Source organism: Clupea harengus, chromosome 4 (assembly GCF_900700415.2).
Source record: "Clupea harengus chromosome 4, Ch_v2.0.2, whole genome shotgun sequence".
NCBI classification, from domain to species: domain Eukaryota; kingdom Metazoa; phylum Chordata; class Actinopteri; order Clupeiformes; family Clupeidae; genus Clupea; species Clupea harengus.
Window position 1 is genome coordinate 30,320,407 of NC_045155.1, and position 24,250 is coordinate 30,344,656.

A 24,250-nucleotide genomic window follows, 5' to 3' on the forward strand; every position below is an offset into this window, starting at 1 on the left:
CAGGCGCTCAAAGAAAAGTCGTTTAAACACGTCTATATACATTGACGCGACTGAAACTGTACTTGACCCGGACGGTCACCGAGAGAAACACGACAAAAATGCTGTATTTTTTATATCTTCCAACAACTAGATACAAGATATATGTAAGTAGTGGAAGTGATCACTACACGATACGTATAAACTAATAACCAATGTTAAATTCCGCACGCCAGCGAGCCGGGCGCGAAAGAGATGCGCACACCAGACGGTATATTTGGACAGTGTTGCAAGCGGAGAGATGCTCCACAGCTGAGCACGGGACGCGTGATGGTCTGAAGGGAAAAAAAAAGCCAGGGCAAAAAAAAAGAAACGACAAATCTGACAGCGCGCTTGCACTTCATATAAGCGCGTCTAAAATGCGCCGCACATGGACAGATGTGGTGAGATATGCCTTCAGAAACAAAGTACATTCCGGTACAGGGACATGGCGTACCATTAACATAAGCTCGTGGTTGTACCTCGTTTTAGGTAAAAATCCAAAGAAACAGCCCACTTTAACATTATGACAGTTGTACTTACAAGCAAGACATTGCATAGTATTCGCAAGCTCTTACCTTCATAATTCCCTTTTCACTTCCTTCACGTTTCCTTGTGGAATTTCTCTTTAGGATATATCAATATACTTGACTATTGGCGATTGACCGATTTTAGCCGCTAGACTGAGGGTCGCCTCTAGCAATGTTCAATAACCAAGGCACGGCACCGATATTGATTTTTAACTGGAGAAAGGTGGCAGGGATGTGCAGTGGCGGACCGCAAGGCAAGCCATGCCCCCGTGGTGGGTCTGAAGTATCCGGGACGAAATTAAATTTCACTACGGCACAGGATATTCTCAGGTGCAGTGGAACGAGGAAACAAAACGATGATAAGACAATGAGCAACAGGGGGAGGGGAGCTTGAAGGGGAGGGAATCTAATAAAGGGGAAAGAACCGCCCCTGGTGTAAACGCACTTGAGGCAACTTTGCCAATTTCGTTAAAACGCTGCGCAAAAATATGCCGAGTGGCTTGAACATGGGGGAAACACCTCGATAAGTAACCTGAGGTGATTCTCTGTCTAAGGGACCAGGGGATGAATCGATTGCGCTTGGAGCGTGTGCAGTCTTTTTATTATGATACATTTTGGTGGGTCACCCAAGGTCAGTGTGGGGTCCAGGAGGTCACTTTAGCGTCTGTCATTGATAATCCCCTTTTCAAGCCATTTACATTGCATGCCAATATGCATCTCGCTTAACAATCACCTTGAGTTGTGTGAGTTAACCCTTAACATTTAAAACTTTACCACCACCACCACCAATGATAATAATAATTATTATTATTATGGAGTTGTCATAATGAGACCATAACATGGAATTAACATAAGATTTATAGAAGTTATCTTAGTGCCTTTCGGACTTTAAATACTCTCCTGCTATTTAAGCCTTATGTTATTATATGCATTTCAAAGAAGCCTTTATTAAGGGTGTGTGCTGTTACCTGATCCATTACTAAAATGTTTCTCAACACAAAATATCTAATGTTGTGCTATTGTGTGAATGAGCGTGTGGTTGTGTTGCATGATATTGGGGTATGGCAGCAGTGAAACATATTGCTTTACCAAGACAATCTGCGTGTCAAACGACGCATCTGAGAAACAATGCTACACAATTTAGAATATTTTAGAAACACTGTAGCGATGTAGGTGATTAGATTACGTCGCAGAACATTCACAACGTTGCCTTGTGGGAGTTGTATTATTTCTCCTCTCGCTAGCCATTAAGTGTCCAAAGCAACACTACATTACCCAGAATTCTAGCCACTCATCTGTCCTGTCAGAGGAAAACATCTCTCAACTATGGCGTCCCCGCGTCCTGAGCAGGGACCTGATAGCAACATTGATATTGATGCCAGACAAAATGACGAGGGGAAGAAGGCCGGACCTATCTCTTTTGGGTTTAACAAAACTATAAATAAGGCAAAATCCAGCAAAGAAGAGGAGCGGGATTTTTTGATTGAAGTAGAGGGGAAAGAACTGAAAAGGTATGTTACCTAGCTGCTAGCAAGCATCAGTTATCGCTAATTATGCCTTGTTGAGATCAAATAAGTTAATATGCAAGCTAGCTAACTAGATCGCAACGCATTTAAATGAGCAGTCCCCTCCTTTCCGTTGGCGGAAATTGATAATAATTTCCATTTACGATTTCAGTAGAATTTGGTGTCTAACACGTGAACGGTAATTACCCGGTTAGTAACAACAACCAGCCCGGGTATCGTTAGCCAGCTAGCTAACAGTGACAGTAGTCATACGGGCCTTACTAAGGTTAGGTTTAGCTAGTTGTGTTAGTCATGTAAATATACACAATTTCACAGTCATTGGTATCTGGATTAGCTCGTTGTATGTTAGACCTAATCATGTTTCTTCTCCACTTAACATTGGTCTCAACAGCTTGGTTGTCTTATGGCACTCTTTCCTTCATCCACAGTACTAAGCCGGTGGAGAAACCAACAGAGCTGATCATCCCTTTGATACGCAAAAACCGCTGGTACAAACAGGACGATGCCAAACCCAGCGAAAATGATTCAAAGGAGAATCCCGCAGTTCAGGAGCAAGACTCAGTTGAATCTCAAGCTGTCAAAGAGCTAATCGAAGGTGAGTTACCTTACTTTTTTAGTCCGGTTTGGGGTCACTTTATTCAAAACCTCGTGTCTCTAAATACTATTTTTTGTAGTAATGAGTCCCTCCATGAAGTCAGCAAGAACATTTCATTTTATTTTTGTTTTGTTTCCCTTAAACTTATAGTCTAGCAGTGTTCTCAGCCCTTACTGTGACAGCTGTGTAACACAATATCACTTTCCAATCTGTGTGACAGAATCCAGGAAGCTGCAGGAGCAGTGGAAAAATGATTCTCAAGCAGACCCCAATATGGCCATTCCTCTGCTTATGCAGAACCAGGCTCCAGAGGGTTTTGAAGATGGAGACCTTGTCAAAGTGGACCTGCGGCCCGAGTCGGTAAGGCTCAAAGACCGTGGTGGGGCAGAAGGCTTTAGGGACGCAGAATGTGTCAAGACGGACTTGAAGGAACAGAGAATAGGAAGTGGAAATAGGAAGAGTATAAGAACAGTGGTGGAACAGGAAACTGATTTTAAGGTGGCGGTGTGAGCAGGCTTGACCTAAAGATCTAAACAGTTGTTGATAAAGGGGTGGTGTACGAGATGATGCTGCTTACCTATTTTCCCTTTTGTCTTTGTTTAACCAAGGTCAGCATTCGTCCTGCATGTGCAGTGATGAGTGTAGTTTTATAAAGCCTAATCATAAGTGACAGGATGTGTGAAAGTGTTTGTGTGTTCTGAAGTGCTGAATGCTCAGTCGGTATGATGAGGAGCTGTGACCGAAGCTGTTCGAGGAGGAACAGGAGGGAAACAGACCATCGTAGTGACAGGATAACAGCAGGATGGATGGATCGAGGAGCATGAAGGCGAGGACGAGAGAAAGGGAGAGAGACGGAGAGAAGAGGCAGTAGATATTGTAACGGGGAGGCGATGTGGGAATATGCAAATCACAAAAACAGAAGGCTTGATAGTGGTGTGAGGGTTTACATTGCAGTGTAGTGATGGATGGATGGATGGATGGGCTAAGTGTAGAGGGAGGAAGTTCGAGAGGAACGGAAAAGTACCGTGAGAAAAAAAAGAGGTTGTGCCCCTATAGCAGGTGAATGCGTTTCAGACGTGGCCCAGACCTGGCTCAGATCATCCGTGTCTGCAGTGGGCTGGTCACACGCATGTGGCAGACCTGGGGGGTGAGACTGTGTGCTGACTGCAGCATCTTATGACAGTCCAACCAGAACTAAGCCAGTGTGTGTCAACATGACTGTTAGCCTGCGTGTGTGTGTGTGTGTACATGTACTCTGCAGAGTTAGGTTTTTTTCTTTGTTTGTTTGGCGTCTGAGCGAGAGTCAGATACCGTGAGAAAGGTGTTTGCAGTTGGCCTGGCGATGCTTTGGAGTGCATTAATACTGGAGGTTGACTTATTAGGATGTGTTAACTGATGGGACTATCCAGCCTTGCTGATCTGCATAGCTCGGTGTCAGCAGGACAGCTCAAGATCATTGTGCCACACACCGCCACACAGCGCCAATTTGCTTAAAATAGATTGTGTGTGTGGTGTGTGTGTGTGTGTGTGTGTGCGCGCGCGCTCTCTCTTGTTTGTATTGTGTATTTGTGTGTGTGCTTGTGTAAGAGTTCCCTGCAGAGAATATATGTATGTTTCTAATGAACTGCAAAGATGAAGTACCCCCCCCCCCCACACACACACACACACACACACACTATGTCCAAAATGCACTATCAGCAAAATAAGCTTGTTTCCTCCCTCCCTCCTCTCTCCCTTATTCCTCTTTCTCTCTCTCTCACTCATTCTTATGCTCTTTCTCTCTCTCTCTCTCTCTCTCTCTCTCTCTCTCTCTCTCTCTCCAAAGCTCTCTTCTTCCACTCCGTCTCCCTCGTTACCTAGGGACTGCGGTTAAGCAGTTGCCTCTCCGCCTTTTGGCAGTGCTGCCACCCCGTGTGTTCTGCAGCAGGTCAAAATAAATATCCTCGCCGCCGTTCAGCACTTAATGCCCTCTATCAGGGGGGGTATTTGGGGCATTAGATTTCAAACGTATCCTCCATTATGAAGACCTATACGTCCTGTGCCATGTGTAATGATGCTCTCGCGTGTCTGCTTCAGCCAGCGTGCCAGTGTTCTGCAGGCTACCGCTAGCATGTAGCCTAGCCTGTAGTGTAGCCTGTATGGATTTAGATCAGGGCATGCAGAACGGCTTTCGAACTGCCTTTGGTAAATGGCGTGTTAAAAACATGATCATGTGCTCCTATGTGCTGTAATTGAAATGCAGTCTGTATGCCTCTGGAGCAGGACATTTTTAACATGGGCTGATTTTGTGCGGTGGCACTTCCGTGACATGAGTGTAATTATTCAAATGAGACATTTACATATCAATTAGGGGTGAACATGTCAACATCACGTGGTGTCTTACTGCTTTATGGTGTGAGAGAGAGAGAGACTGAGAGACAGAGATACTGCGCCTGATGTGATCTCTTGTTAGTGTACAGACTGGCGCTCCGTTTTATGACGTGCGTGAAAGGCTGTAATGAGCTTTGCCCTGTCAGTCACCACAATGGAGATGTATGGTGCCTTTCTGTCTTTCTGGCCTGTCTGTCTGTCTGTGCTTAATGTGATTTCCCTTGTTAGCCCACAGAAGGGTACCACAGTGTGTGTGTGTGTGTGTGTGTGTGTGGTGTGTGCGTGTGCGTGTGCGTGTGCGTGCGCGTGCGCGTGCGCGTGTGTGATTGTTTAATGTGATTTGCCTTGTCAGTCCACAGATGCGGACTACGATCGGGTGCCAGTGGAGGCCTATGGGATGGCCATGATCCGAGGAATGGGCTGGAAGGCAGGAGAGGGCATCGGACGCACCTTCAAACAGTATGCCTCCTCATCTTCGTCTTCATCTTTCTCTTCCTTTCCCTGTTTCTCTTCATCTCACAGTCTATTCACACACACACACATGCGCAGGCATACACACACACTCTGTCTCTGTCTGTGTCTCTCTCTCTCTCTCTCTTATTTCTTATTTCATTATGTGGTTAAGCCCTACAGTGGCTGTACGATGTGAGATTCAAAGCAAGTTTTTTTTTTTTTTTTTTAAAGCTTGCTGTGTGGCAAATCTCAGTTCGGAGGCTGCCCCGAATGTTTCATCCCGTCAAGTGCTTATCATCCTGCAAGTCGTTTTAGTTGTTATAGCAACCCTTGTGATGTTTTCCCATTCGGAATGTCTGTTGTTTCAGCTCTCTGTTTTGCCAAAGCTCAAATTGGAACATCTGTGTGCATTTAATATGATTGTTAGAGAGATTGTGAGAGATCTGCTCAGAGGGATTGGCTGTGCTTGTTATGGCTCTGTGGGGGGTGGTGGGGGGGACAGGCCCCTTCAGCTGAAAGTGTCTAATGACCCTGGTTGAGGTAGGATAATGATGACTGTCTGGCCGCCTGGGTCACTGCCACCCCGGCTAGCACCGAAGCGGCCTGCTGGTATGAGGCCTTGATCAGTGTAGCTGGGAACACGTGACGCTCAGCTCTGGGCCGTTTTTTTTTTTTTTTTACCCCCTGGCGCTGTGGTGGCATATGCTGTTACGGGTTCCGGTGCCCATCCATTCGTCCGGTGGATTATCTCACCCACTCAAAGCCCCACGAGGCAACAGGAGATTATATATTTTTATATCCCAAGAGCAGGGAAGAATCAAAATCATAGCAATCGTAATCTCATGTGCTTAAGAGCCCATCTGCTTTTTTTCCTGTCATACATGGAAGTGGGCTGACCATCCTAAATGGGATGAGATGGAGGGAAGAGGAAGAAGAAGAAGAAGAAGAAGGGGGGAAAAAGAAGCAATCATGGGCCTCTGCCCAGGCCAGCTTTGCCCTCGTGCCAATATCGATTACTTTTCTTTTCCTTGGTTTTGTAGAGGAACTATTCTTGGATTAAGAAGTGTCGTCCTGCCTCAGACATTAATTCTTGTGTAGTGTCGTATTTGGGATGCTTTTCAAAGAAGCTTTTATCGTGAAATATATTTTTCCCTGAAAAGACGCTCTGTAAACAGCTAGACTTAACTTTTTCTCAGTAACCAAGGGCCTTTTTTTACGACTTCCTGACTTGGTGGAAAGATTATCCATCTTTTTAGGGTGTGGATAATATCCTTCATCTGCGGTCTAACCCTGTCAGTTATTTGTTTGTTTGTTTGTTTGTTTTATTTAAAAAAAAATTAACCATTGTTTGTAGCTTGTGTTGTGTGAAACCCGCACGTTCTTACTGTGAATGGATGATAATGCTTATTCATGCCGACTGATGCTTTGAAATATTGTACCCTGAGGTGTCACACGGTCAGACAGTTTGCTTTGTCATCGTAACAATGACCTTATGAAACAACAGTGTCAAAGCTGTAAGAAGGGCCCCAGCACAACACCTCCACCAGCCACTCGCTCAAACTGGAGTGTGTTGGGTGAAACATGGCATTAAGGAATAGATTCATTCCATGAAGGGGTGAGTCTAGAGGTAGTCTGATGCTTATTGCATGAAGGGGTGAGTCTAGAGGTGGAGTCTGATGCTGCTGATGCTTATTGCATGAAGGGTGAGAGTCTAGAGGTGGAGTCTGATGCTTATTGCATGAAGGGGTGAGTCTAGAGGTAGTCTGATGCTGCTGATGCTTATTGCATGAAGGGGTGAGTCTAGAGGTAGAGTCTAGAGGTAGTCTGATGCTTATTGCATGAAGGGGGTGAGTCTAGAGGTAGTCTGATGCTGCTGATGCTTATTGCATGAAGGGGTGAGTCTAGAGGTGGAGTCTGATGCTTATTGCATGAAGGGGTGAGTCTAGAGGTAGTCTGATGCTGCTGATGCTTATTGCATGAAGGGGTGAGTCTAGAGGTGGAGTCTGATGCTTATTGCATGAAGGGGTGAGTCTAGAGGTAGTCTGATGCTGCTGATGCTTATTGCATGAAGGGGTGAGTCTAGAGGTAGAGTCTAGAGGTAGTCTGATGCTTATTGCATGAAGGGGGTGAGTCTAGAGGTAGTCTGATGCTGCTGATGCTTATTGCATGAAGGGGTGAGTCTAGAGGTGGAGTCTGATGCTTATTGCATGAAGGGGTGAGTCTAGAGGTAGTCTGATGCTGCTGATGCTTATTGCATGAAGGGGTGAGTCTAGAGGTAGAGTCTAGAGGTAGAGTCTGATGCTTATTGCATGAAGGGGGTGAGTCTAGAGGTAGTCTGATGCTGCTGATGCTTATTGCATGAAGGGGTGAGTCTAGAGGTGGAGTCTGATGCTGCTGATGCTTATTGCATGAAGGGGTGAGTCTAGAGGTGGAGTCTGATGCTTATTGCATGAAGGGGTGAGTCTAGAGGTAGTCTAATGCTGCTGATGCTTATTGCATGAAGGGGTGAGAGTCTAGAGGTGGAGTCTGATGCTGCTGATGCTTTTTGCATGAAGGGTGAGAGTCTAGAGGTGGAGTCTGATGCTGCTGATGCTGATGCTTTCCTCTGCTGTTGACAGCTCCCCCGCAGCAAGTGAAACAGAATATCGTAAGCTTAAGTCCCTGGTATAATTTGGTTCTGTTCTCATTCATGCCACTGGGGCTCTGGTACCAAAGGCATCCGTATTTATGAGGTGTGAAGTGCATTTGTTTGCTGCGAAGGTGACACCTGTCACTGGCTGTGTAATTGCCTGAAGACTTTGCTTACATGGGCTGTGTCTGACTGCCTTTGGTGATGTATCTCTGCATCAGTGTCATACTCGCACAGAATCACACTTTTATTAGTGTTGTTGTTGTTGTTGTTGTTTTTTCAATCCAAGTATGAAACTCAGTTTAGGAATGTAGGTGGGATAGCCTCATAAATAAACAATTTCTGGTGGAGATGTGGGTGTAACTTTCATTATTGTCACTTTTTTTTCTCATTACTCAACTGGTCTGACATGTAGTCTAATACACATTCACAACACTTTTCTGTCTGTCTGTCTGCCTCCCCCTGCTTTTCTCTCTCTCTCTCTCTCTCTCTCTCTCTCTCTCTCTCTCTCTCTCCCCCTCCCTCTCAGAGACATAAAGCCCATTGAGCACCAGCTGCGGCCCAGGGGTCTGGGTCTGGGGGCCGACCGCTCTTCCATCCAGGACCTGGAGCCCGGCAAGCCCAAGCGCCCGCCCAAGCCCGGCGACGAGCGCAAGGAGGAGGAGCAGTTGGTGCTGGGGCCGGGCGGCTTCGTGCTGGTGCAGAGCGGCGCTCACAAGGAACTCTACGGCAAGGTGACCACCACCAACACACACACACACACACACACACCCTCTCTGGGGAGCAGGGCATCAGGGCCGTCCCCAGCAGACAAATAGGGATGCTGCTTGAAGATGGTGATGCTGTTGGCACAGTCCCCCTGGCTGATATGAGTGCTGTCAAGACAGGATATGGCTGCTCACTGATTGTGGCTGATATACCCATTGGCTAGTCATGGTTAAGATATACCCATTGGCTAGTCATGGTTAGGATATACCCATTGACTAGTCATGGATAAGATGTACTCATTGGCTGTTTGTAACGTTGTGACATTTTCTGATAGTGGTGCAGTATACATTAATATCTAGTAAAGTTCACTGGTAGTGCAGCACAGTCTTCCTCTAAAGTTCAGTGGCTTAATTGTGACATGATTCAAAGATACTCATCGTCCCCCTAAATCTCACAGAACTGCGGTTGATTGTGATCTCATTAACACTGGCTTGTGGAGCTTCCCTAAAGTGCTACTGATGCTATGTGTTTATCATTGCTTGTTTGAAGCCTCCCAGTACCCTTCTCCTTATCTTTTTATTTTATTTTTTAAACCTATTATCTGAGCAAAGTCGATCATGTTTGGGAGTTGAATGTGAAGTGTCTGGAAGAGAGATGAAAAAGCTTTGCGTTTCAGAGTTTTTGGAACTGGCCTGAGGTGTGTTGGGTGTGTGAGTGATGGAGCTGATCAGACAGCTGTAACGTCTCCAAACACAGATCGAGGGGGTTGATCCAGACAACGCGCGTGTGGTGGTGAAGCTGGCCATCGGCGGCAGGGCGGCGACCATCAGCCAGCACTCTCTGCGCCTCGTCACCCGCAAGGAGTACGACAAAAACAGCAAAGACCTCAGTAAGTCAGACCCTCTCTAAGTCACTTCAAGCATCCCCAAAGCAGGCACCTCCGTCAGTTACAAACAGCACCCCCAAAGCAGGCACCTCCGTCAGTTACAAACAGCACCCCCAAAGCAGGCACCTCCGTCAGTTACAAACAGCACCCCCAAATCAGGCACCTCCGTCAGTTACAAACAGCACCCCCAAATCAGGCACCTCCGTCAGTTACAAACTCACCAAAAACACAAGCAGTACTACATCTACCACCAGGCAGTATGTCCATGTCACCCTTTGCCAGTTACAGAGAGGCTAAAAGTACCAATATTACCACACATACCTCACAGCGTGTCTGAATATCTTTAACTACAACCAAGGCTCAATCCCTAGCAAGGCGCAAAGATGCCAAAAGCAGAAGTATTACCGCAAAAGTCCTCAGTTAGTGAGCATCGGTCAGTTTAACCACAACCAAAACACGGGGCCCTCAGGAGGTACCTCAAATACAGCAGCGTCCTCAGGCTCAGTTTTAACCACTAAAAGTTTAATCAAGGACAAAACACGAGACACGGGGCAGATTCAACGGAATGTCTGTCCCAGTTGGGAGTCACAGTTCACCTAATTACTCACGCCAGCACTCATCGCCCTAATACACACTCGCAGTGTTGACCGGTAAATACTGGAAAAACGGTGGAAACCAAACCCTAGGGTGACGGAGGAGGATTGCCATGGAAACTCCTGTCTCATGCTGGTATGGTGCAGCCATGTCATCGTTGTGTTTATCGGTAAAATTGGCTCTGGCCGGCACCCTTTTCACCTCCCCACTGTAAAAAACGTCTGGAAGGTTCCAGAAAAACTCGCTGAGTGACAGAGTCGCTGAAGGACAGAGAGGGTGGGGGTTGGGCGGGCGGGAGGGGGTCGTGCTGATTTTTAAGAACTGGTTTCACTTTGACAGCTGACATTTGAGCCGATAGCAGAAGCCGATCTGTCTTGAGTGAGCGGTTTCAACCCCAAACAACCCCTGCAGGCTCCCCTAGGTTTATGTTCTGTAATCACACAAGAAGCAGTTTTGAGGGTTGGCACACACACACACACACACACACACACACACACACACACACACACACACACACACACACACACACACATTCACAAGTACACAGTCAGTAAGCCGAACTACTCTGAATCCAGTTATTCGAATTCACTGATGCCATATTAGACACACACACACACACACATCTGAATCCAGATCTTCTAATTCACTGATGCCATATTAGACTTCCGTTTCACATCCGAGTCCATTAGTTGTACACATCCACGCAGTGATGCATTAGTTGTACACATCCACGCAGTGATCCATTAGTTGTACACATCCAGGCAGTGATGCATTAGTTGTACACATCCAGGCAGTGATCCATTAGTTGTACACATCCAGGCAGTGATGCATTAGTTGTACACATCCACGCAGTGATGGAGTCATGCAGTGATGCATTAGTTGTACACATCCACGCAGTGATGCATTAGTTGTACACATCCACGCAGTGATGCATTAGTTGTACACATCCATGCAGTGATGCATTAGTTGTACACATCCACGCAGTGATGCAGTCATGCCTCCAATACCTCACTGAAAATAACACCTGATATTTGCCTCTCTGTTTTGACCACCAGGCCGCCTCGGCAAAGCCCACAAGGAAAAAGAGAAGGAGAAAGAGAAGGAGAGGGAGAAAGAAAAGGAGAAGGAGAAGGAGAGGGAGAGGGAGAGCGCACACGAACTGGGAAATGGGAAAGACGACCGGGCGAAGGACAGACTGTCAGAGAGAGATCGTGAACGAGACAGAGAGAGAGACAAAGACAAAGACAGAAGAAAGGACAGAGACAGAGACGACCGCAAGAGGAAGCATCAGGAGTCGAGCTCCGATCGGTAAGCCTGCACATATTACTGATGCTGTAGAGCCTATGGCACGTAATCTGTTTGAGACCCTTGTGAAGCTGACACTTATCCTGAGTATCGGGCGCTTTGGATGGCGTTGCGGTTGTGCTATTGACAGTGCTTGTGCTTTGAGGGAAGATTTTAATCAGGTATCCACTACAAGCTCACGTGCTCATATCGATGTTGCGGCCGCAGAGGCCAAGTGGCATCTCCAGAGGTGATCCCCACACTCATCCATCACTGACAACATACCCCCCTTCTTCTCCCCCCCCACCCCCACCCCCACCCCAGGGACAAGCCCCAGCCCCCGAAGGAGTCACGGATAGCCCCGCCCACCATCACCTGGCTACAGAGAGACCTGACGGTGCGATTCATCGACAAGGCCTTTAAAGGGGGGCGCTACTACAACTCCAAGGTACAGAGACTACAAATCACCACAAACAGATATTATCTGATCACTCTTTACCTAAACAAATTTCCTAATCTGATCACTCTTTACCTAAATTTCCCTCGGGATTAATAAAGTATCTATCTATCTATCTATCTATCAAATCACCACAAACAGTTATTATCCGATCACTAATTACCTAAACCAATCACCACAAACGGTTATTATCCGGTCACTCATAATCTAAACAAATCACAACAAACGGTTATTATCCGGTGAAGGCTCTTTGTGGTGAACGTGTATTCATGGCTTCTGCTTTCACATAGAATGTAGGGTTTTGCTCATTTGCTCAGAATGTTATGTTCTTGTGTTGACTGATGATGGGCTTGTTGTCCTATCATTGCCATAGCCAAATCACAAATATTTATAATATTTATCAATCTATATCTGTCTTATATGTGACCAGTAACATTCCAACTGACCAACAAATTAGCAGGAAAAAAATAAATAATTATTTGATTATTCTTTTCAATTCAATTATAAAAAAATATTAAACGAAAATGAAATGTTCCTGGTGTCATTTGAATTGTGTGTTGTGTTTATTGTCCATGCCAGGTGTTTATGTGTCGTGTAGGACGTGCTGACTCCTTACACCTGTGTGCATCGCATGTTGTATTTATTGTCCATGCCAGGTGTTGAGGTGTGTGTCCCTGTTTGATTTCAGATGAGAGTGGAAGACGTGTCGACCCCGTACACCTGTGTGTGTCGCACAGAGGAGGGGCGCCTGCTCGACGGTAAGCACGAGACGCCGGTGACGCCAAACGAGAAGGAACACGGTCAAAGACCTGCAATCACAGTAGACATTCGGTATCTAAGTGCTTAGGGTGTTTATCAAAACTTAGCCTGAAATACCTCAAAGATTCCACTTGAGGAATGAGCCATTTGGTGTTGCGGTAACGTTTTAAAAGTAATAACGTTACTGTTTGATAGGCTTAAAGCCTTTGATCAGATCCCTGCTGTCTGTTGGTTGGTGCTGGGCCTTTCCTCACATTCTCTCTCTCTCTCGCTCCCTCTCTCTCTCACTCTTTCCCTCCCTTTCTCTCTCCCTCTCTCTGACTTTCTCTCTCTCTCCCCCTCTCCCTCCCCTCTCTCTACCTCTCCCTCTCTCCCTCCCTCCCTCTCACTCCGTCCCTCCTCTCTCTACCTACTACAGATGTGAAGCAGGCAATGCTGGAAACCATAGTTCCGAAGAAGGACACCGACTACATCATGGTGGTGCTGGGACAACACAGGGGGCAGGTACGTGTGACCCCTCCCTCCGTCACTCATGTCCACTGCAACAGGCTTGCCCAAAGATCTCTCCAGAGGCCCAGTGTTTTCCGTAAATATATATTTCATGCCCGAATAGCTGGAGCTAATCATGTGAACTGTTTTGGTGTTTTGGTGTTTTGTGGTGCCTGAGAGTTTTCCCTCAGGGTTCACGTTCGATTAGTAGCTGCAGGAAAGTGAAAAATGATGCACAGTATTACAAGAAGGGTGCTAAATCAAAAAGGCAGATCTCGTACGTAAATAAGAACCCGAGACTGCTCCGAATAAATATGGAAAGGTTGGTTGTCATCATCTGAATTAAGACCTGGTGTGATCAGCAATGATTCATATGGTAATGGGAAGCTAGTGAATGAAGCTTACCTCAGCAGTAACAGGCTCGTGTGTGTGTGTGTGCGTGTGTGTGTGTGTGTGTCATCCAGGTGGGCCGGATTCTGAGGCGGGATAAGGAGAAGTGTCGGGTCATGGTGCAGCTGGACCGCTACGAGGAACAGGTGTTCACGATGGACTACGACTCCATCTGCCATTACGTGGGCGGAGTGGACCACTGACGCGTCCCCACCCCCACTCTCTCACTGCGGACCCATCCCTCCTCATTCCCACTGCCTGCCAGCCCGGAGTGTGTGCCCAGACCACCACAGGAACTCCATCACCATCCACACCAGCTGCACCACCTGTCACCACACCACAGCACAGCACGCCCTTTCAGATTCCCCCAGCCTCTTTCCTTGTTTTTATATGGTCTGTAAGATGATGCTATATTGATGTTATCAAGATTTTTTTGCAATAAAAAAATATCATGTCAAGAGCAGTGCCCATCCGTCTGTCAGTACTGTCACGAGCGCCGAGGCAGGTTGTTTAAAAAATGGCTGCTGCTTGTTCATCTGAACTTCAGCCTGACGAAGATGGAGGCCCCCCTCCACGGTGAAGTGACAGTAATGGCGAGAGCCGTGGAAATATGACTCTCATTTGCAAAAGCAGCGTAATTTATCTGCGCTCGGCTGGGGGAAGATTCGCGGCACAGCCGTGTGTGAGAGCCAGATGCCAGCAGGAAGTCAAAGCCCATATTCACTCCAATATGTGATTTACATTTCTACTAGAGGAATCCATGCAGGGAGCAGGGTAGCGTCAGTGGGGCGTCAGTGGAGTGTCAGTGAGCAGTGTGGCGGCAGTGAGCAGTGTGGCGGCAGTGAGCAGTGAAGTGTCAGTGGGCAGTGTGGCGTCAGTGAGCAGTGAGGCGTCAGTGAGCAGTGAGGTGTCAGTGAGCAGGCTCATTCTGATCATCCCACCCCACCTTTAGTCACCTAGATTAACACATCTGAGTGTTACCTGTATTTTAGTGGAATTTGTGCTCTCCAGGAACAAAAAGTTAAAACATATTTAAAGTTTTTTTTTGTTTTTGTTTTTTTCAAAGCTACTACCAACATAATTTGAATCTACCAATCGTAGTGTTTATGTATCTTTCAGAGAAGTTTATCTCAGAACACTCTTGATGTGTGCCTCCTGTGATAATCAGTGATAGATCTGTGAATGGGACGTGAGGCACTGTGGCATATTGTTCACCACAGTGGGTAAACACTGACTACATAGTGGTCATAGTCACATCAACCACCTCACCCTTTCCATTAGAGTGGTATTTTTTTGTATCAATTTTTCTTCACTGTGTGCTAGGCTTAACCCCACACCCCCACACACACACAAATGATTTTCTATTACTTCTGCCAATATTTAAGCTTTAGAACCATTTGAATTTCACAATTATATTTTGTTTGTTTTGGAGAGGGTTGTCTTCTCTTACAAACCAAATCACAATTGTACTGTAAATAAACAGATGTTTGACGTCAAAATGGTTACACAGGCTATCATACTTCCTCCTTCATGCAGTGATGCACATTTGCGTCACACAACTCTGTTGTTGCTTTTCCCTTGTACCAGCATTTCATTAATCCCAGGAGAAACCAAAGATAAGCCCCAAATCCCATAACAAACATGGCAGATGCTCAAGTTTGTTTTCTTTTAGAGAAAAAAAAAAAGCAATTTCATTTTATTTCACTGAAAATGACTCAAGTCTTACTTTCTACTCTCAGCATCTGCTTCTGAATTCTTACAGAAGAAAAAAATTTTTTTACACAACATTAATGTCCAACCTTCTTTTTTTAATAGAAAAGTAAAATATATTTACAAAAAAAAAAGCCACATACCACCCACCCACATGGGGGAAGAAAACCAGGTGACCTGAACAGCATAGTTAATTCAATCAGGAGCGCTGCAGCGGCCTTGCAAGCTGACACAAGCAAAACGAAAGACCTTCAAGCCAGCAGAGGACAAGCTGCTCTCCCTGGCACAGATGCTCAGCCCAGAGCCGCGGTCCCAGCCCCACACAGCAGAGCCCCGTGCAGCAGGATAGAAATAGACTACGGCCTCACACCGTACACCACAGATCCACTCGCGTACATATAGGTTTATTATGCACGGCTTGATGAACACCACACGCAGGGGTGGCTACGATTGAATTAGTCACAACGACTTCCCCTTCAGAAGTCTGATTAAAACAATTAGGGGGACATAAGGAAGCTGAAGATGATGTGTCCATACTCTGCCACCAATAAGCTTGTGGGTTACACTTCCATTGGGACTTGGGCTACAAAAGGATCTTGTTTCTGCTCGCATCATCCAAAGACATTACTCGCGGCTTGAAATATGTACACACATTACTACAGTGACATTTGTAGCTCTCTGTTGATGCCTCATAGATGAGCCAGAGGACCCCGATGCAGAGACAGTGTAGAGAACAGCTGGTGGTGGTGGAGGTGGTGGTGGTGTCGCCCAAGCTGCTGGTTCTCTCCGTGGGTATAGGTCTCCATCTGTGTGAGGTCAGTCAGAGTCCCGTTTGGTGAGTTCGGCGTTGGCCCGCAGGACCGCTCCGGGACTGGGATACGGCCGCTGCTGGAACAGTGGTCCCGCTGCTGTGGTGTCCGCGCCCGTCTTCGCCTCGTTGCGCTTGGGCAGGCCGGTGGACCACGAGCCCCTGAGAGGAGAGATTCATTGCATTTAGTCACCCTGAAGATTCAGTCACTACAGTGCAGGTAAATACACCATTACTGCTCACTGTGAAAGACAACTGTTTCAAACCATGAGACGATCCAACTTTTGTAAGCATAGACTTATGTGCTGGTATTGTTTAGTGAAGTGAACAACACTATGCTATGCCTGCGTGTGCAAATACGTAAATTTGTAATGTTGTGACCTCTTAGCTCCAGACTATTTGCAATGTTTAATCTGGTGCTTGAACCACATTGTTATAAAAATCAAATAAAAACTCAGTCTCATGTGAGAGAAATGAACTCTTGGGCCTAGTACACATGTATTACTTTGGAGCATCGGAGTAGGCACTGGGATCCATCGGGTCCATCTCCTCTGGTTTGCGATCCCTCCCTGCAAGAGAGAAACAGCACGTGTCAAGAATTCATGTCTTCATGAACAATTAGGCACTACTCGTCTGTGTCGGTGTGTATGATGTGTGTGGGGGTTACCTCTTTTGGGTTTATTGTATGGAGCAGCATCTTCTCTCCTCTGCATCCGTCTGTCCCCCCGGTCTCTGTTGTCTCTCCCCTCCTCTCGCTGCCTTTCTCTCTCTCGATCTCGTTCCCGCTCCCTCTCCCATTCCCGGTCTCTTTCTCGTTCCCTGTCTCTTTCTCGTTCCATCTCTCGGTCAACCTTCTCAATTTGTTTCTCAACTCTCAAGCCGTCTCCCGGATCTCCTGAGGACCAGAAGAGATAAAAACCTCAGCAGCTAATTTTAAAACATTTGCAAGATTTTAGTGCCGAGCATCCAAGTCTTTAATTCTTTGAATGTTATCAATAAGTCATATGAGCTGAAATATCAACGAGGTTAGCTGGATCAACAGCTCTCACCTTTCTGCTTCTTTGCAGGTTTGGTCAAAACAGCTCCGGGGTCGTTTGGAGCAAGCCACGACACCAGGTCTGTCTCCACATTCCAGTAGTACGGCAGACCACTGTTAACATAACCAGCAATGGATGGTTACATTTACAAGGAAAGGCTTTGAACTATATCACTAAGCAGAAAAATATGAAAGTTGATGGCAGGGGACAGCAGCTTACCAATCAGGGTCAAATACTTTGTACCAGTTAGTAGGTAAATTCTCTACTCTGGTGGCCTCATAGTCTACATCGTTGTCATCATAATCCTCAGCAATGATCTCCTCCTCAGCTTCTAGTGAAATGCAAACACATACACCTTTCACGATTGGGGAATATTTGTTGTATCTGTCTGAATTTTATAGCAAATAATACTTTTCGTAAAGAAAGTCCTGAGAATCATCTGAACTCGTGTTTCCACTGTTAGCAGCAGCAGTAAGATATTAACCTAATATAGTAAATTGCTTGAAAGCGATCGGTAACTTACCATGCTCTGACTGTTTTAAAATTCCTCTCTTTGCAAGACGGGCTAGTAAAGCCGGTGGGAGAGGCATCCTAGAGCCCAAGAAAAGTGTACGTATTTAAAATAATGAATGAAATGAAGATACCCGAATGTTGAAAAAAAAACATTTACAACAGGACTCTGCAGCACATAGCACTGTACATAAAGTTACTTTACGGTTATAACATTGATTGTATTATTCATTGTTGTCATAATCACTGTACATTGAATAGCAGACGATAAGGGTGTGATAACTGTTGAAGCTAACATTACTTAAAACCCAATGGCTATGCTAGCTAGCCTCACATTAGCTACTACGAAGATTTAAAAGCTGCGTGCACCTCGTAGCAAATGCTATTGTAGTCAAACACGTGTGTAGTAAATACATAGATTAAGCCCACAGCCAATGTATTTTTCATACAGCCTTACCTAAAAGTGAAAAACAGACTTTCAAAACCTGTTGTCTTCAGACCGTCTATCTGCTGTCGATGGCTCAGGCAGAGAACGTTCATTCATTAGACGCATGATGATGACGTCATAGATCCAGCAGTAAAAAAACAGTAAATTATAGAAAATAAGCATGAGAACATTAAGGCATAAAAACAGTAAAATATAGGAAATAAAAGCATAAAAAGAATAATAAAAATCACTAGTCTACTGAAGTAAGCAATTCAGTGTATTGAATTGTGTGTATAGTATGGTGTATTTGGTTAATTTAGCATGCATCATTTTCTTAATATATGAATTGATATATATTGATTTATATTACTGTTTAAGACAAAAAGAATGAACTGATAGTCTAAGATTAAAAGTCGTGCTTCAACCTTTGCAAATGCATGTAGATGTGTTGTGTATGTGCGCGTGTTTGGTGTTGGTACATCAATTACTTTCATTTCATGTCTTTCTACAAAAAGAACAAATCGGTTCAAGATCACATTAGACAACTGGCCTATGTTCAGTTCCAAAAACAATCACCTCTTCAGAACTGGCATTCACTGACCAATATTTATGGTGATATGGTGATCAGACATGTTTTGCATCAGCGCAGTAGTGACTTTCCTATCTTTAGTTGCCTTTGTGCTTGCTCCAGGGGGGTTCAGAGTCTGGGCTCAGTAAAGCACTTTGAGACAATTGTATTGTCTTGGCGCTATAGAAATACAATAAAAAAGAGTTTAATTTAACACTAGAAGTTCTTTGAGGAGAGAGCCTGCTAATTTGACAGAAATTATGGATGTCTTGCTTGGGCAGGACCTCCATGTGCCAGGGAAGCAGACATTTCCATGTGTCCATGTGTTTATATGAACAGGGTTGTAAGGCAAAGATGTGGTTAGACACTTCTGAGAAGCTGTTTGCTTTTCCCTCACTAAGCGCTTTAGGTAAATAACAACTAGTTAGACAATAGCCTTTCTGTGTGTATTCTTAAAAAGGTCTTAAAAGTTAAGTCTTAAAAGGCTATTCTGAAAGGCTACAAAAAATGTTTTTTCCAGGAGTGGTCCCTCAACTTTATTGTCAGATTAAATTGTTTCTGTATGTTGTAAGCACACCCTAGACTAGCACTACTCTCAGAATGCTCATTTTTGCTTTCCTCTCGTCAATAAACATATTTTCCAGTAAAATGCCCACTTATACATTTTGATGGCATTAACCTACCATCCATTGTTGGTTTTCAAGACGTTTAGTGGGCAAATTAGGGGCGTAGCCCATTTCGCCTTCAGAAAACAATGATTGGTCTCTTCTGTAATGAGAAACCCACATGGTTTTCTGGCCACACTTTATAAAGCTAAGGTATTGAACATGGATCCAACGTCAGAGAAAAGACTGGGTGTGGAATGGAAGGAAAGGGAGTGAATGGCAGTTCTGTCGGCGGTGGTGGATGCAACGGCTTGGTTTGTCGGTAACAAAATCTATTTAGCACTCTTTTTTGTAACTCTTACTCTACCTTTAATTAGGCCTCCAGTAGCCTACTGATAGGCTAAGCTATAATTAGAAGCACTCACCACAAAATTAATTATCCCTAGTTTGGCGTCGCCTAGGCTACTAAACTTGAAATTAGTTAATTAATAATTGAACATAATATAAACGTTGGCCTTTTAACTGCTTGGGTTGTGTTTTCCTGTCTATTTGAATTGCAGAACCCGTGGACAACATTTTGACAGTATTTGGGTATGCCCTCCTAAATAGGATACGTCAGTTAATCTCCTCATTAGCATCTAAACCTTCGAGCATCCGTGGGTGGACTTTGAAAATGACGTCATTTAGCCCACTTTCATACACTTTGGTAGTGTACCGTTGAGCTTTTGCCTCCCAGCATTTACAAGTATCTCTGCAGGCTGAAATGGATCGTTATAGGATGCCTTACAGGCCCCCGAAAAAGCGGACTTTTAACGCTAGAACAGAAATCTGCAGGTATTGCGTTCAAAAGTCAAAACTTGCTAACGACAGTTATCCAAGTTTGTGACAAAGTTTCGTCAACAGATTCCCGAACTCCTAACGTTAGCTAGCACAATTAGCGATAGCTAGCCTGGTTGTTTGTGTTCAGCTCAGATGTTTTGCATCCGATTGTGAACACATGGAATGACTTGAATAGTGCCGATGTACTATCTGTACTCATTTTAAATGGTCCGTTATACTGCGATGACGTTATCTAGCTACTTTCCCTTTCTATATCGTAAACATTAGCCAGTCAGCTAACCTCTGGTAACTTCCCGTTGCCTCGGTTTCAGACCTTTGCTGATAAACAAGTTGCGTTCGACACTTGGCTTGATTTGGTATAGTGTGTTTAACTGTTCGTGTGAAACAAGTTTTTAGTTGTCATTCCTAAGTAGGATATGGATTTAACGTCAGCTTCTCGTATTTTGAGGAAATGTGTTTTTCCCAGCAGATATTGTAAGGTGAACCTCTTAACGTTACTCCGTTAACGAGACCATCTTTTTCAGGCAGTTTATGAGTGGATCATGTCGATATGGTCAGAACTGTCACTATCTGCATCACTCTCCGCCAACTCAGATATGCTGGTACTTCCAAAAAGGTGACTGTTGGTTCGGAGACCGCTGCAGGTGAGTGCTTTAGGTGCTTAACATTAGGCAAGCCAAATGGACGGTGCAACAGGTCTCTTTGATGTCTTAAAAATTCTGTTCACAAATTGATGTCCACAAACTGTTTGAAGGTATGTCCACATCCCTGCTCCTGATACTTCCGAGAGCAGGCGGGGTTCAGCACCTGCTGTTCTTTCTCCAGCCAGAGGTGAGCAGACGTTCCCTGCAAGACGTGGCTCAGAGCCTTGGGTAGTCGGCTCACAAAGACTCTATGGCCAAGGCAGAAGAGGCTCCGAGCCACTGGTCACAAACACAGCAACATTAGAAAGAAGCTTTGAACATTTAACCACAAGAATTGCAGAAGAGGAGGATGGATATACGGAGACAACACCCCCACATAATCAGCAAGGTACTATTTTCTTTTGTCGTATTGGCTTTGCATATTTGTATGAAGCAGACATGTGATGTTGTCCAACTTGACGTTCTTGGAAAATCACAAGTATCTGCTATATTTTAAAAGAACCCTTTTCATTGGTCACATTACTGTTCCTAATAAATGTGTAGGATTCTCAAAAGCCTCTGGAAGGCTGGAAATGAAATTCATTAAAGCTGAGCAGTCATTAGATGGGTGAACTTTTAAACAAGGGACCAACCATGGCCATGTTGTCATTAAAGGTGCAGTTTGTGATTCTGATGAAGGGTTGTTGATATTTTGGCTACACAAAAAGTGTATTGGAATAGAATAACAAACTCTTGTGAACACTGAATCATGATTGAATTGTTCATGATAATGGTCATATGCAGTTTGTGCAAGTACTCTGGAAACCGAGTAACCTTTTGAAAATGCAGCTCATAGATTAATGTTGAATCGCTCCACCTCCTTGCCTGTAATGTGTGTTAAAAGCTCACCTGATGCACTTTGGTTCACAGTCGACAGCAGTTATTGTTCTGACGCTGTCCATGCAAGCGCAGCAAACAGCCAACCGCTGGACCGGGGCATATCAGCAGCCAGCGTAGACGCACAGGTGTGTAACACTTCAGTAGACTCTAGTTTTGGTCTAATACAGTGTGATATTCTGTGTGGTTATCGTTTGGTTAACTGTAGAGCTGGGGGTTAGTTTGGGTAGTTGAGCAGTCTGATCTGTTGCCAAGTTGCAGTTTGAATTGCAATTGATTTAGTTCAGGGTTTTTTTTCTTTTTTTTTTTCCATAGTATGATAAATGTGTTTTGGAGCGCACGTGCGCAGAATGTGATCCTATGGAGTTCTGACTCCTCAGTCATAAAGAAATAGGATAATCTACTATAGTATTTTCATAAAAGCTGAATAGCTATCTGGCACTCTTGTTTTGCTTCACCTTTTACTCTTTTGATTGACAGGAGCCTTCAGATGGAGCCAACCATGCTGGCGCTGCAGCCTTCACCCCCCGCCGCCCAGAGGAGCCGTCGGCCTACGAGCAGAGCAAAGACGTGGTGTGTGGCATCTGCATGGACAAGGTGTATGAGAAGAGGGACGCCCAGAGCCGGCGCTTTGGCATCCTGCCCAACTGCTGCCACGCTTTCTGCATCGAATGCATCGTCACCTGGCGGAAGACAAAAGAATTCCAGGAAGAGGTCATAAAGTGAGTGAAGATGTGTGCCAATTATTATCTTTGGGGTTTAGGAAGGAACCCCACCCTCCCCTTTTCAGAGTTTATACATATAATTGTAACTTGGAACACAGCCTGATGCTACTGCTACTACCACCATGACTATGATTATGTTGCTGCTGAATTAACTTGTACTCTGCATATTTTGCACCCAGTTTAGAAATGTAAGTTTTTTTTTTTTTTTGTGATGTGTTGCAGGGCCTGTCCGCAGTGCAGAGTGAAGTCTTCCTACTATATTCCTTACAGATATTGGGTTAAGAACGGCAAACCCAAAGAAGACCTAATTGCATCCTTCAAAGAAAGAAGCAGGTTGGATATAATCGACATCTTCAGTCTTGATTGTATCGTGTTTGCCATCCAGTTTTGTACAAGACATTTTTAACTTTTTTTTTTTTTTTACCCAGTAAATTAAAATGCAGGTTCTTCTCAAGAGATGGCTGTTGTCCCTTTCAGTCTGAGTGCATCTACCACCATGAAGGTCCTGCTGGTCGCCCACGGAGACGCACGGTAAGATGTGCCCTACAATGGTAATCAGTCCTGTTGTGAGGGGTGGTCCCCCTCTGCCGTGCGTGTGTGTTGTGTGTTGTGTGTGTGTGTGTGTGTGTGTGTGTGTGTGTTAAATGAGGGGAGGTAAATGTGGCGCATAGTATGCTTGTTCATCACCATAATCTATATGTCTAATCTATACTTCTATATTAACAGCCTCGCCGAACTGTGGAGGACTTTGAGGATGGCTTTCAAATTATGGACTATATAATTGCCCTTACATTGGTTGGAGCCCACTACGACACCGATGATGACGATGACGAAAGTAATTATTACTACTATGACGATGATTTTCTGGACTCGCTGTTCTGGGATACGGATGACTTTGACCTTTGACTTCTGCCGGCCAGTCACTTAAGATCAAGGATGGTCTCAATCCTGGTTCCCTGATGACCGAGTTTATCACATGTTCAGTGGTGGGTCTGTAATAGCTGGCGCGTATACTTTTCATGCAGACCACTGTAGCATGTTTGCCTGCATGGGCTCAGTGGAAGGTGCATGTGGGAATGCTAACACCTTGGTTGAGCTAAGGACTGTCTTTGCAAAACCTCATTTCCCTGGGGTGAAGCCTTAATTGTTGGGCAATTGTTAACCAACTTTTGTTTACCAGTGTTTACCAGAGTGGTTGAAATGAAGGAGAAAAAAAAAAAACAATAAGCTGTAACGGAACTGTAAGGGTAATGTTTAATGTTGTATCCTTAGGTAAAGTTCTCTTTAGAAACAGACCATTACTCAACCTGATGTTTCTATAGTAACATGTGCCTGTGTTAGGTCCATAATATCTCGTCAGCGTTTCCTGCTTCTTATCCACCTTTTTGTTGATGTGATCTAACTGACTTTTTGCACCCTTCAACCTGACACTTTTTTTAAAGAGTGGTGTATATGTAATTATTAGTTTTATGTGTGTCTGATTGTCTGTCCTATACCAGACCTTCTCCTCAAGCTGGGGTCACTATATGTGGAAATTAACAGGCTTTTGTCTTTGCTAGCAGTGTTGATTTGGAGTAATGGGAGAGGAAAAGTTTTATGAATTTTTTTTTTTACTGCAGGTTTGTATCCACTGAAAGAAAATTAATAAATTTCACAATTTGCACAAATTTGCGTGTTTTTAATTGTCTATGCTCAAGTTGCTACTCCTGCATAACTGCACTAGATAATTCAGTTTTGAGGAATCGTTTACTTCTACCGACATAGTCTACATGACTGTTTCCTTTTGGTGTAAGTCATTGAACCAGGTTTGTCTCT

At 44.8% G+C, this 24,250-nt stretch overlaps 3 protein-coding genes across 4 annotated transcripts; 2 read left to right on the forward strand and 1 right to left on the reverse strand.

Moving 5' to 3' along the window:
* The first annotated feature begins 1,836 nt into the window (after positions 1-1,836).
* Positions 1,837-14,143, forward strand: gpkow (G patch domain and KOW motifs). Its single transcript, XM_012820132.3, has 11 exons — positions 1,837-2,056; positions 2,500-2,666; positions 2,887-3,026; positions 5,389-5,495; positions 8,648-8,852; positions 9,583-9,715; positions 11,362-11,614; positions 11,915-12,038; positions 12,736-12,805; positions 13,225-13,310; positions 13,760-14,143. Exons 1-11 carry the CDS (start codon positions 1,872-1,874, stop codon positions 13,886-13,888), a joined length of 1,599 nt encoding a protein of 532 aa, XP_012675586.2. The 5' UTR covers positions 1,837-1,871; the 3' UTR covers positions 13,889-14,143.
* A 1,329-nt stretch (positions 14,144-15,472) lies between these two features.
* On the reverse strand, positions 15,473-18,320 carry pqbp1 (polyglutamine binding protein 1). Its single transcript, XM_012820090.2, has 7 exons — positions 18,208-18,320; positions 17,764-17,831; positions 17,460-17,571; positions 17,253-17,353; positions 16,871-17,098; positions 16,709-16,772; positions 15,473-16,365 (listed from the first exon to the last, which is right to left on the reverse strand). Exons 1-7 carry the CDS (start codon positions 18,288-18,290, stop codon positions 16,212-16,214), a joined length of 810 nt encoding a protein of 269 aa, XP_012675544.2. The 5' UTR covers positions 18,291-18,320; the 3' UTR covers positions 15,473-16,211.
* A 1,226-nt stretch (positions 18,321-19,546) lies between these two features.
* Positions 19,547-24,102, forward strand: mkrn4 (makorin, ring finger protein, 4). 2 transcript variants are annotated; one of them, XM_012820128.3, is made up of 8 exons: positions 19,547-19,672; positions 20,715-20,834; positions 20,945-21,222; positions 21,744-21,838; positions 22,191-22,432; positions 22,658-22,768; positions 22,864-22,966; positions 23,162-24,102. In XM_012820128.3, the coding sequence occupies exons 1-8, from the start codon at positions 19,608-19,610 to the stop codon at positions 23,339-23,341; spliced, it is 1,194 nt and encodes a 397-aa protein (XP_012675582.2). In that variant the 5' UTR covers positions 19,547-19,607; the 3' UTR covers positions 23,342-24,102. The 2 variants fall into 2 exon arrangements, with proteins under 2 accessions (XP_012675582.2, XP_012675581.2); XM_012820127.3 differs by lacking the exon at positions 19,547-19,672 and adding an exon at positions 20,045-20,184.
* Positions 24,103-24,250: the final 148 nt, after the last annotated feature.